We start from the raw sequence: 12,624 nt of genomic DNA, 5'->3' as shown, positions 1-12,624 counted from the left end.
GAGACAGAGAGAGAGAGAGAGACAGAGAGACAGAGAGACAGAGAGACAGAGAGACAGAGAGACAGAGACAGAGACAGAGCCTGTGAGCCTCATTACTTGGCTTCCTAATCAGAGTGAGATACAAAGCTAAACAAGCAAATGAGATGCTGGGATAGGGGCCTCTAGTGATAAAAACTGATTTGCTGAAGTTCTCATCAGATTAACATAGTAAAGTGGGCTGTGAGTGGTTTTCGATTCCATCCTTGTTTGCCCCAGTGATAAACATAAAAACCAGGGTGACAGCCAGATGCTCCTCCGCACTAACAGCTAAGGATCAGCTGTGTCCCACTTTCTCCTCCTCTTATACTTAGAAATGACCACCATTGCTCTCACACCACCATGTCCATTTATTAGCAATAACAGAAGAAATACCAATAGCACCAATTAAAAATGAATCCACATGACGTGTTTTATCCTTACAGCTGTAATAACTAGTAACTAACACGAATTGGAAAGCACTTCATAAATTTAAAAGTGCTGTACATATACATTATAGTTATCATCATTATTAAATTAGCCCGATTCTCCTAGTTCAAAAGGCACGTAAGGTCAGTTACATGGGCTTCAGTGGGGCAAAATGATCACAACCTACAATGTAGCAATGGTTCACACGTGTTGTCCACAAGTTTTACCCCATGCAATCCTGCAGAGCTGAAGTTACACACCCTTCAAAATATGGGAGAATGAAGCTAAAAGGAGACAAGACAGTTTTTTTTTTTTTAGATTTTATACCTTTTAAAACAGACTCCTACTTTTTTATAGTAACTTTAAATAGATAAATATAATTAAACTTCTAAGTTGTGCACAACAAACTTAAAAATGTCTTCTTTATGGTAACAGTAAATTTTATTACTTTCTATGAGCTGATATTCCGGATAGCATTTCAAAGCAATCTGCAAATTCAAAGAGGTCAGATTGGTACAATTTTGTGCTTGCATACCCTCAGGTACTTTCTTCGGCATTTATTCCAGAATTGTTACTAGAAAAAAAAAAAGCTTTATCCATTCTCTTGCCAGCAGAAATCTTGGCAAGAGACAGCCCTTGGCTGACCATAAATAAAATTCCTTGAATCACCAGCATATTGATTTAAGAAAGAAATTTTACTGTGTCTTTCATACAGAAAAAGCTGATTAACAATGGTTTAAAAAAAACACTATTTCACTGTTCCACAGGTGTACAAAAGGAAATATAATGGGCTTACATTCAACAATAAAGCTTAAAGTTCACTCTAGGTAATAGTTGCATTAACATTCACATACACAAGCACAGAGTAAGTATATCTCAGGAGTCTTATAATAGCATACAGCATACATATGGGAGATCGATTCAGGTAACATCATAGGTGTTAGTAAGATTAGCAATTCAGAGTGTTATAGAAAAGGAAAACTAAACAAGGCGAAGGTGTAGGCTAGCACACCGAGACAATCACAGGATCAGAGGAATGAAAAGTCTGCTCACTGTATGAGAAAAACGATATTTTTCTTCAGTTTCTGGGCCTTGAGATAGTGGGTTAGAGAAGGTTGTGTAATCAAAGTGCACATCATTTTTCTTAGAAAAGAGAGAGAGAGAAAGATCCTTTTATTTAGGAATTACTACATGCAAGAGGCAGCCCCAGAGTGACCTGAAAGAGTAAAGCTGTGATTGGCAGGTGGCCGGTATAATACAGATGTTCCAGGCAATTCTCTTAAAGCACTTCTGTAGCAGCAATGATCATTTTCAATGGCTGTAGACTGGATTCTCTTTTGAGGGGAGTTGTGGGAAATTGTATTCATCATACTTCTTTAAAGATTTATAGCTATAGACTTTCTCTTTTTTTAATAAATCTATGAATCAACAAACAGCATAAAGTGAGGTGTTGGGGTTCTTCTTTTGCTTTTGCATATGTGTTGTTGGAAAAGGATGTGTCCTTTTCATAAACATTGTGTGCAAAAGAATTGTTAATAGCGTGAGCACAAGGACGTGTACAGGAAACACATCAGATCTGCTTCTGTTGCCCTGGCTGGCCCTCCGTTCAACACTTGAGCTGCTGGCTTGTGTGCATAAGCAAAGCAGGTTTGGAGTACAGAGATACGACAGCCAACAGACTTGAGGGGCTCCCAAAGCTTTGTCAGTGGGGTGGTTTTTTCAGCTAGAAGATGCCCACCACACCTTGTGTTGAGAAACTGAGAAAGTCTGGTCCCTTTTAACTTCACATTTCCCCCTCCAGACCGAAGACTCCCGCTGCTTCTGTATCTTTGTTTCCCAGCCCTTCTTGTGTTAACGAGTCTAATCTGGACCACCCCAGCCAGTATCAGGCTCTTGAACACTCAAGGTAGCTACACACACACCCAGTGACCACAAACACCCAGGCTGCTCAACCTGAATACCTTTCAGCCTGCCCTGCAAATGCCATCAAGATGCCTGAAGCACAGGGCAGAGAGTCCAACTCTCACTGGCGGGGCTGGGAAGCCTCTCCTTTGCGGCGCAGGAGAAAGGAAACTTGGGTCTGCTTTTTAGGTTCTGAAAACAAGCCAGAGCGGGGAGAGAGAGAGAGAGAGTTAACACCAGACTTGGGGAAGCTTTTAAGACAAAACCTGTTCAATGCGATCAAGACAGACACAGGGAACTTTCTGCAGATTTCTGAGGTCTCTAAGAGGGCTCATGTCATAGGAGAAAGGAGCAGGGAATTGCTACGTGGGAGAGATTTGCCATCATTACAAAAACTGGCTAAGTGGCTTGTTTCCGTTTGGTGGCCTCACTGGCCACTGTTGTCGGTGCTGTCCCCTTTCTCTTTTTTCTCCTGCTTTTTACCCTTCTTCTTTTTCTTCTTCTTCTTGGTCTCCTCCTTTTTGCCGAAGGTTATAAAGTCGCTTTTGTCAATGTGGTTGTTAGCAGGCTCCTGCCGGATGGAGATGATTGCAGGAGATCCTGGGATAATGAATTTGTCTGGCAACTCACCGGGACCGGACTGTTTTGGGTTGCCTGGTCCGTATTTAAAGGTCCAGCTGTTGCTGTTGACACCAGCACCCACTGGAGGGGACACCTCTCCTGCCTCGGGTTCTGAAAGACAAAACATCACAAGTCAAAAACAGCGAATGGATGCCTTCCCTTAGGACACACACAGGTGAGACAAACTGCTCTCAAGTCTGAGGGGGAAGCCGGTGTCTGGAAACAATCAGCAGGGCAGATCTTTTTACCACAAAGCCCACACATCTAGTTCTCTAAATGGCATGGTTTTGACTCGTTGTGAAGAATCTCCTAAATAAGACAGCTGTGGTAGCTTTCCTGGGAACAAGGCAGGAACTGTACAGGCTTAGAGCAGAAAAGCTACTTTCAGCGTATGGATTATTGTCATTCATTTTTACTCTTTTTTTGTTTGCTTTGTTTTTAGGACAGGGTTTCTCTGTGGAACCCTGGCTGTCCTAGAACTAACTCCGTAGACCAGGCTGTCCTCTGACTCACAGAGAACCACCTGCCTCTGCTTCCTGAGTGCTGGGATCAGAGGCTTGCGCCACCACCGCCCAGTTTATTTTCACCCTTAATTCATGTCAAACTACAGATGAACTCTTTGAACTAATTATCCTTCTTAATTCTATGGATAGAAGGGAGATGAGATGGGAAGCAGTGGGGTACAGAGATCGTCACTCCATAATAGAAGAGGATAGACTCCCGCTGCATGTTGAATCGATTTGTATGGATAAAGCATTCCAAGTCGATTGCATTTCCAAACTAAGCCTCCTTCTCCAGAGTGGTCACAGTCTGTTTATACAAAGGTATATGCAAAGTATTGTAGAACTACCAAGGATAAAATTATCCATTTTAGTGGAGGTTATATGGGGCTCTAGAGGTGAGGTGACGTTTGCTGTATCCACAGGGCTCCTCTGCAAAACTTCTCCAAGAGTCACTCAAGTTGGAAGATACTCCATAAGATGCCATAGCAACTTTAGAGGGGAAGCCATAGCTGGAGAATGAGAGCGATGGTCTACCTGAAAAAGTGACCCCAGGAGCCATGACACTGGAACCTTTTGACGGCACAAGAGGGTTTATGCATCCGGCTGTGCTTTTTGGTAGACTGATAGAAAGTTCAGCCAGACAGCTTGCTTGTGTTCACTTGCACCCAAGGCTTTCTTTCCCACTCACATCTGGTATTTCCATGCCTTGCTTCCTACAGTTGCTTAGGTGTCCCTGAGTACTGCCATTCTGCGCGATGCCTGCACCAAGTTCTCTAACCTTAAAGGAAGCAGCTTGACAGTGTAGGCATTTCATATACACACAGAAATACCACGGGAATGGACAGTTCCTAAAGAGGTGGCTTTCAATGGGATTGCATAGGATTCCATGAAGAGCAGCGAATTTTCAGACAAGTGATAAGACAAAGGAATGAACTTTTTAGTCCCCAAGGACAGCAGCTTAAATGGCAGTTGGCAACTGGTTGGTACAGGTTTGCTCTAGCTTGGATTGTTGCCTCCACAGACAGGTTTATGGGGTGCAGAAACTTTTCAGATACTGTAGACTCAAGTCCAGGCCTAGTGCAAAGTTAGCTGTCGTCTATAATTTGTTCTCCCTAGTGTGTGTGTGTGTGTGAATGAACATCTTTTGTTTGCTTTTGCTAATCTATGTTTCACTTTTAGAAAAGCAAAAGAGGAGTCAGAGATTTTTTTTTCTCTTGCCTTCTATATTTTGCAGAGGTATCGCCAGGCCAAGGCAGTCGGTGTTCTCCTGCCCTTTCTTTTTGCCTTTGCCCAGCTTCCTTTATGCCGTCCTCCTCACCCATGTGTGTGATGGATTTGGCCTGTGACTCTCTTTATTATCCCCACATACTCCTTTCAGGGTCTCAGCCCTGTTTGAGGGCATAAATGACCATCTAAATGTGATAATAAAGTTGAACATGGTGGCACATGCTGATAATGCCAGCACTCAGGAGGCTGGAGCAGAAGGCTGGAGAAGTTCAAAGACAGCCTGGACTACATAACAAGTTCAAGGACAGCCTTGAACCATCTCAAAAATAAAATATAAACATATAAGTAAATAAACTAATGAGATACTGATTTGTATGCAAGGTTCCTATCCCTCTGTGCTATAATCTCCTATATTCAAATGCCTCTCTGATGCCTCTAATAGCAAATTTCACAGAAGCGACAAACTGAGGAAGTCTGAAATCAAACTTTGGATTCCTTCCTTCCAGTTCTGTCTAAATCTTTCCAGTCCCAGTTCATGAGAGCTCTCATTGACCATGTTGTTCAAGTCAGGAAGTACAGCACTATCCTTTGTTTTCCTTTATTGTCTACTCTCTGTTTACAACACTGGCAAGACTATTTCTGCCTCTTACGTGTATCTGACTCTGTGTTCTCCCCATGTTCATTCTTTTCAGAACATCAGACTCTCTCACACAAACCAGAGCGATCGCTTCTCCCATTGCTTCACTGCTTCCTCTTGGCCTCTCTCTGGTTGCCCACACAGTAGCTGAGTTATCCTTATTCTTTAAAGTCCTCCAGTTTTAAAAATGGAAGTAAAATTATTTAAAATAGAAATCAGATGAGATCATTCTCCCACTTAAAATTATCCAAAATCTTTCTATCATCTTGAGAGGAAAAAGAGAAATTCTTTTACTATTGTATATAAGAACCATGTATAGCCTCTAATGTGATGTTCTTATTCTCCATCCTCTATAAATCTTCCCCACACCACTCTATTCCAGACTCACAGATGTACTCTCAGTTCTTAAAAAAATCCCTGGGGTTGTTTTGCCTCAAGCTCTTGAGAACTTTAGGTAGATTCTGAAGGTGTAAGATTTGCAGTAAGCCTTGAGAAAATAAGGGTTTTTCAGTGCAAAACTTCTCCAAGATTCTAGCCGGAAGGCACACCATAACGTGTAATGGTTACTTTAGAAATGAAGCCAGAGCATCTCTAATGATCTCCCTTCCATTCTTTTCTTATAAATTATTTTTTTATGTATATGGGTATTTTGCCTCCATGGACATCTGTATATCATGTGTGTGCATGGTGCCTGAGGAGGCCAAAAGAGGTCGTTGGATCCATTGGAACTAGAATTACAGATGACTATGAATGAGCTGCCATGTGGATGCTGGGAATCCAGTCTTCTAGAACACTGGTCCTCAGGAAAGGCAGTTGCTCTTCTTAACTATCTCCATATCTCTAGCCCCTCCCTCCATTCTTATTGTGTCCCCATTCTTCTAGTCTGTATTTAAATGTTATCTCTTCAGAGAAGTGGCACCCAACATGGGGCCTGAATTTCCACATAGGGCCTAAGAAAGCTGAAAATAAAACAAAAGCAAATACGGCTCCTAAAGAGGCACTGCTGTGCAGCTAAGCACTTTGAGCAGCTGGTAAGCTAAGTTGAAACAGAAAGCTAAGTAAAAACACCTGCCATAGTGCAGGCACCAACTTCCTAGAGCTGGGGAGGTCAAATGCAACTCTCAGTTAAACACAGCTCTCAGCCAGTCAGTGCTGTGTACTTAAGGCTTGGCTCTCAAGGACTTATAGTCATAGTAGGTATGTTTTGAAGGCTAAAGAGACATATTTTAGATAAATAGGCGATTTTCAAATGCATCAGAGACCTATATAATATGGCATTTAAGATGTTTAATAACCTAAGATTTTTCATGACAGTGAGACACATCTGCTCCTGGAAGCACCAATTTGCTTCATAAAAGGATGATGGGCACCAAAGAAACTCCATATGGAGATCACTTCCAATGTGGCAAAGCTAGTCATTTGGACAAGAAACTGTCCTTGCCTCAACTGCTGACAGTATACTGTACAAACTGGACACGCAGGACACAAAATAGACTGCTCAACTTTGCCAGGTAAAGTGGGACAGTCCTTCAAAAGACCTGTTTCACAGAAAAGTCTGTCAGGAAGTATAGGCATATAGCCTGAAGATGGATGCTCCAGTGTTGCAAAGGAACCTTGGGTGGCTGTTCAGGCAGTCAGCTGCTTCTGTCGTTTCTATAGTTTTGGAAGTTGTTTGCTCTGCACTTCCTGTTTACTCAGGTAATAGTATATCCTTCTTGGGTCTCTGATGGAGTTGAAGATGAGATAGTTACAGTTTTCCTTTTTACCAAATTCAGAAAAGAAACTTATATAAGAGATGTAAAGTTTATAAGGTTGGAAAACATGAAAGCTTAAATTGTTTAATCTAAGAAAATGTTTTGAGGTCTAAAAAGATATATTTGGGTTGGTAATACAAGTTAGGATAGAAAGCAAATTAGGTGCACAACTTTGGACTAACCAAGATAGGATAGATAATGGAGTATTTTCTCTGAATTTGCCAAATGCAAATAGACTGGATATTGTAAAAGTAATTCTTACTTGATAATTCTTCTTTCTGTATATATGTTAAAGCTAAAGCCTTTCTTTTTATTTTGACAAAGGGGGGGGGTAATGTTGTTGAATATCTGTTAAACTGTGCAAAGATGTGTTGCATTTGTTTATGATGTAGAGTATTGGTTTATGTAAAGATGTGTTGCATTTGTTTAACTATATAAAGATATATTGCTGTTTTACCTTACGTGCCTAAGGCACCTGGATTGATAAAAATAAAAAGCTGAACAGTCAATAGCAAGGGAGGACAGATATGCAAGACTTCTGGGCAGGAACAGTAAGTAGAAGAAGGAATTTAGTCTCAGGAAGAAAGAAAAAATGATGGCAGGGAGACACCAAGGGCCAGTCAGCCAGACAGGGAAGAAGCAGCAAAGAAGGACACACAGAATAAAACAAAGGTAAACAGGCCTAAGGCAAAACATAGATGAATAGAAACAGGTTAAATTAAGTTAAAAGAGCTAATGAGACAAGCCTAACCTAAGGCCAAGCATTCATAATTACTAACAAGTCTCTGTGGCTTTATTTGGGAGCTCAAGAAAATTCCAACTACAAAGAAGTATTCTATAATCATTCTGGCCAAGCACCTAGTAGGTAGTGTCTTCTTCACCTAGTTGAATCTAATTCTGCAAGATTTTCAAAGGCAAGGTATATAGGCAAAGATACATTCACCAGTATAACCAATGCCTAGTATAATTCCCAGCCCACTCATGTATATAAATATTTGTTAAGTGAATGAATGAAAGGGTTGTTGTGAAAAGCAGAAGTGGTACCCATTCTGGTAGACCAAACAACTCTATATTGATGATGCTTTTGAAGTACAAGAAGGAAGTGAGGTAATGCATACAAAGTGGCAATCCTGATGCTCAGCACAATGGAAGCTCCATAAATGGTACCACATACGGGTAACTATATATATATACACACACACACACAGGGCTTGGGGCAGGGGGAGCAGATAAGGAGTGAGATTACAGCAAGCAGGAAAGACAGGGATAGGAAATTTCCTTCTCTCTTAAGCCCCTTTTCTCATAGCTCAACTCCCCTGGCAGAGTTAATGCTACAGTACTCCAGAGGCAGGGCAAGAGACATTGTTGCCCCTCTGAGGCTAAAACTAATTCCTTTCCTATAAAATAATCCAGTCCTCGGCTTAATTCAGTCAGAATCCAGCTGTTAAGCTTTCAGAAACAGTTTCCAACTCTGAAAGACTTAGAATAAAGAAAGGGGGAGCAGGGAAGGTGTCCATTTTTGTTTAGAATCCAAGGCCCTTCCTTCATATGCTTAACAAGTGCTCTACAAATGAATCACATGATCTGCTTTATTAATTTGATAATCATTTTTTCATTTATTTTAGTTGGACAATTGTAGTGCTTTTAAACAACAAGAACAACAAAACAACAACAACAACAACAAAAACCAGGGCTTAGGAGAGCTGGTCTGATGGCATGGGCCAGTAGAAGAGCCGGCTCTGCCCCTCAGCTGGTGGGCAGGGAGGGGTTGGTCCCAGCAGCCCGGACTGACCAAATCAGCTACCACCCAGACCCATATCCAGAGCTTTGAGTTGGCCCACTCCGACATCTACCCCACCTATGACCTGAGGAAGGGTGTGAAGGGGCTGGTCCTGCAGTACCATGGCCACAGGATCTCCATGACTGGGACAACAGCAGGATATCCCAGAGGAGTTTCAGTGAGGGCCCAGTACTGGTGATGTTCCAGAAGCCAGAGGCCTTGAACCTGACCAACAAATTTATTTCAGTGAACATTTGCAAGTAAAGCTGAACGGACAAAGGACAAAGGCAGCTCCCAATGCCATCAAGACGAATGAAGAGCTGTTGGAGAGGAAGGAAAGACAGAGGAGGAGCAAGGTGGACTTGATTTCGTTTTGTTTTTAATTCATATATTTTTTAATTTTCTTTTGGGGGGACATTATGAAGGTGAGGGCAGATATGGAAGGGCTGGGAAAGGAGCAGGATTGGGGCACATGACAGGAATTTCCTGAGGAATCAATAAAAATTATGTTAATTTAAAAAAAAAAGAACAGAACAACTGGGGATTGAACCTAGGACCTTGTACATGCTAAGCAAACATTCTGCCACTGGGCTATAGCCTAAGCCCAAAGGAATGTTTTAAAAGTGTTTAAAAACTTGGGATTTGGGGGTGGAGAAATGGCTCAGCGGTTAAGAGCACTGACTGCTCTTCCAGAGGACCCGGGTTCAATTCCCAGCACCCACATGGCAGCTCAAAGTTGTCTGAAAAAGCCAGAGGATCTGACACCTTCACACCAATGCACATAAAATAAAGATAAATAAATCATTAAAAAAAACCTTAGAATTTGGTGTCCAGAATTGGTGAAATTAGCTTTCAGCACCACCCAGCCAGCGCCTTAGTTGCCCTTACTAAAGCTCAGAACAGAAAAATTTCTGACCATAGTCTGGACCCTACATGAGGGTCCTCTTGCAGTTATCCAGAGATGCAGAGCTCAGAGATGCCTTCGTTCTGTGGAGTAAAAGAACACAGGGGACCTCATGCACTGGCCTAGGGAAGCCTTACAGCAGGCCCACCTGCCAGCAGCTAACTGACCTTTTAAAGGTCAGGGAGCTTCCTTGGCTTTCGCTTGCAGCCTTGGTTTTACCTGACTCGGGCTAAACTCTGAAGAGGCGGTGAGAGAGCCATCCAGGTACATCCCCCATATGTTCAGCTTCCGTGGAGCAGGAGGAGCTGTGCTTTCTCCAGGACTCCCTAGACACTGCTGCTTAACCTATTCTGGTCTCTGCAAAACACCTCTGAGGGCTCTAGCTGCATCTGCCTTGTGACTCGCTGAAGTGAAAGCACAGCTTAGGGATCGGAGGAGACAGCATTTCCTGACCTCCTACTCAGAATTGTTCTTTGACTAAGAGATCTGAAGACGGCTAGTTTTGCCTGTTAAATGCTCTGCCTTTTGAGCAGATCCATGGATCTAATTCCGTTTGAAGAAGATGGTAAGGGACGATGCGACAAGCTCCAGCAGCAAGCCATTCCTAGCGAATGGTCCACAGAGGAAATCTCTCTTCTTCAAGAGATGCCTCCTCTCCTCCCTAGAGCTCCCACAGGCCCCTCCCATTACTCCCAGGGACTGAGACACAATCAAGATCGAAGAGCTGGTCCTGGAGGCTGAAGCAAAATTATTACAAGTTCAAAGTCAGCCTAGGCCATGTAGTGAAACCCTGTCCACAGTTTTTAATTAGTGAAAAGTCTGGGAATAAAGATGAGTGATAGATTTCTTGCCTAAAATGCAGAAGGCCCTGAGTTCAATCCCCAGGATCAGGTGCACCCCACAAATGCAAATAAGTGAGCTTCTTAGATCCTAGGAAGAGGTTATAGGAAAAAACAAGCCCACAAGAGTTTGGGTCCTTAGGAAGAGCCCTTCCAGATATTCAGATGACAACTCAAGATTTAGAAGTTTTAATAAAGTTGGATCACAATTATGAAAAAAAAAATGCTTTTGTTTTTTTCTTTTTGTGTTGGCCAGTTTCTTCTAAAAAAAAAAAATTAGAACAGCGTGCATTTTCCGAAAGTATAAACCTTCACTTTTCACTTCCAATTCTGCTTTCTGAAAGCAGCTAGCTGGCAACTTCATGTAATCCTATAAGCCACTTGGGCACTACCCAGGGGTCTTTGAGCAAAATTCCTATTTTTCCTCTTTCTGGCTAAACTATGCCTGGCTGCATGGGTTCGGGATGTGCTTCAGGGACTAGGAATGCCTACGGAATCAAACGCCAGGGGAGGTTCTGAAGATGGTTCGGTAAATGCTAGGCCTGTAAACGGTTCCCTAATGCCCCATTCCGAGCCGCAAGAAATAAAAGGCAAAGAGAACGCTAAGAAACAGAAACTGCTAACATGTGTGTCTGTTTTGTAGATGAGGGGCCTAAGGACCAATTTTCTACTAACCGGTGCCGCCTGGAACTAGGATCCAGGTAGATTGCTGGAGCGCATCTTGAACTGTGTATCAAGGTCCTTTGGAAACCTAAGATATGATACTAGTACAGGAGTTGTTTCGGCTATCTGTTTTGTAGCCATCTGGGAGAGGAAGAGAGGCAGGATGAGGCCTGCGAGCTAGAATCTGCAGAAAGGAACGGAGGTGGGGGAGGGGCGCGAATGGGAGAGCGAGGAGTCAGGAAAATCACAGCTCAGCCTCCAGGTTTCAGGCCCGCCCCCCTTCCCTCCCCATTCATCCCTTTGTTACCATCTCTGGGATTCAGTGCTGAGGTTAATAAAGAGCTTCCAGAAAACCCATCATTGTGATTAAAGCCGAGGACTATCTTGCCAGACAGCACTTTGGAGCCTGCCTACCGCCCACTCTGATCCGTCAGTGCACCCAGCAAAGGCTATTAAATGATTACAGGCGCTTCCGGCCCAGCCAGCCAGCTAGCTAGCTTCCCCGGACTGTTGCTGCTCAGGGGTGGGCTGCTGCTGCTGCTGCTACTGCTGATCTTGCTGAAGGAAGAGTCTGGTCACCAAAGGCTCTGGGTTTGCATGTGCACCTCCAGAGGTTTGCTGCGTGCTCACTGCCACTCGGCCTCCCCTTTGCTGCTTCTGCCGCCCGTGCCACTGTATTCTCTCTAGGGGCTCCGATTTCCTTTGTGTTTTCTAGTTTTGAGCAAGGGCCCCTAGCCCCTGTCTTCTTTTTCTTTTTTTTTTTTTTTTTATCGGAATTTAGCAAGAGTTTAGAATTATATACATGTTCGTTCTGGCTAAAGGGAAAAACAAAACAGAAAATCCACAACCAAACTGCTAAAAAACAAAACAAAATAAAACAGTCTACAGAAGTAAATCATCCCCCTTGTCCCGCCCACCTTGCTTCTTCCCACCTTTCCTTGGGTTTGTAGTCTGAATGGAGAAGCACCGCCCCTCAGCCGCTGATCAATTGCACAAACCTAAACCTCAGTTCACAAAACAAGAAACCGGGGTCTGAAATCCGAATCCTGCCCTGGATCAGAAAGTCAACAGAAAAGGCTACAACTACGTGGGGCCCAACCAACCACGCTTTTCATTTCCTTGCTGCTTCTGGATTCTACACCGGGCACAGAAAAAAATTCCCATAAAATCGAACAAAAGTCAGCATATATTCGCTCAGCGCTACAAGGCTTGAAACTTTGTTACCAGGATACCAAGGCTTAAAACTAGCTACACCGTGTAAATCACAATGTTCCACATAGCATTTAATATCTTTAGGCCCCAGCTTTCGTGTATAAAACAGGTAATAGCAGTTGTTACTAGATTAAATGT

General features: G+C 42.9%; 1 protein-coding gene across 5 annotated transcripts in view; it reads right to left on the bottom strand.

The window, feature by feature from the left end:
• Nucleotides 1–372: 372 nt before the first annotated feature.
• LOC126491936 (protocadherin alpha-C2) overlaps nt 373–12,624 on the bottom strand; it is a 196,204-nt gene continuing 183,952 nt past the window's right edge. For all 5 annotated transcript variants that reach the window (XM_050127941.1, XM_050127940.1, XM_050127942.1 and 2 more), the window contains one exon: nt 373–3,078. In XM_050127941.1, coding sequence (XP_049983898.1) covers nt 2,774–3,078 — 305 coding nt within the window. In that variant the 3' untranslated portion in view covers nt 373–2,773. The remainder of the gene's footprint in view (nt 3,079–12,624) is intronic.

This window comes from Alexandromys fortis, unplaced genomic scaffold (genome assembly GCF_014885135.2).
Source record: "Alexandromys fortis isolate MF-2015 unplaced genomic scaffold, M_Fortis_MF-2015_v1.1 scaffold_283, whole genome shotgun sequence".
Lineage (NCBI taxonomy): Eukaryota > Metazoa > Chordata > Mammalia > Rodentia > Cricetidae > Alexandromys > Alexandromys fortis.
The sequence above is the reverse complement of the archived record's forward strand: the minus strand, read 5'-3'. Positions and strand labels throughout refer to the sequence as shown.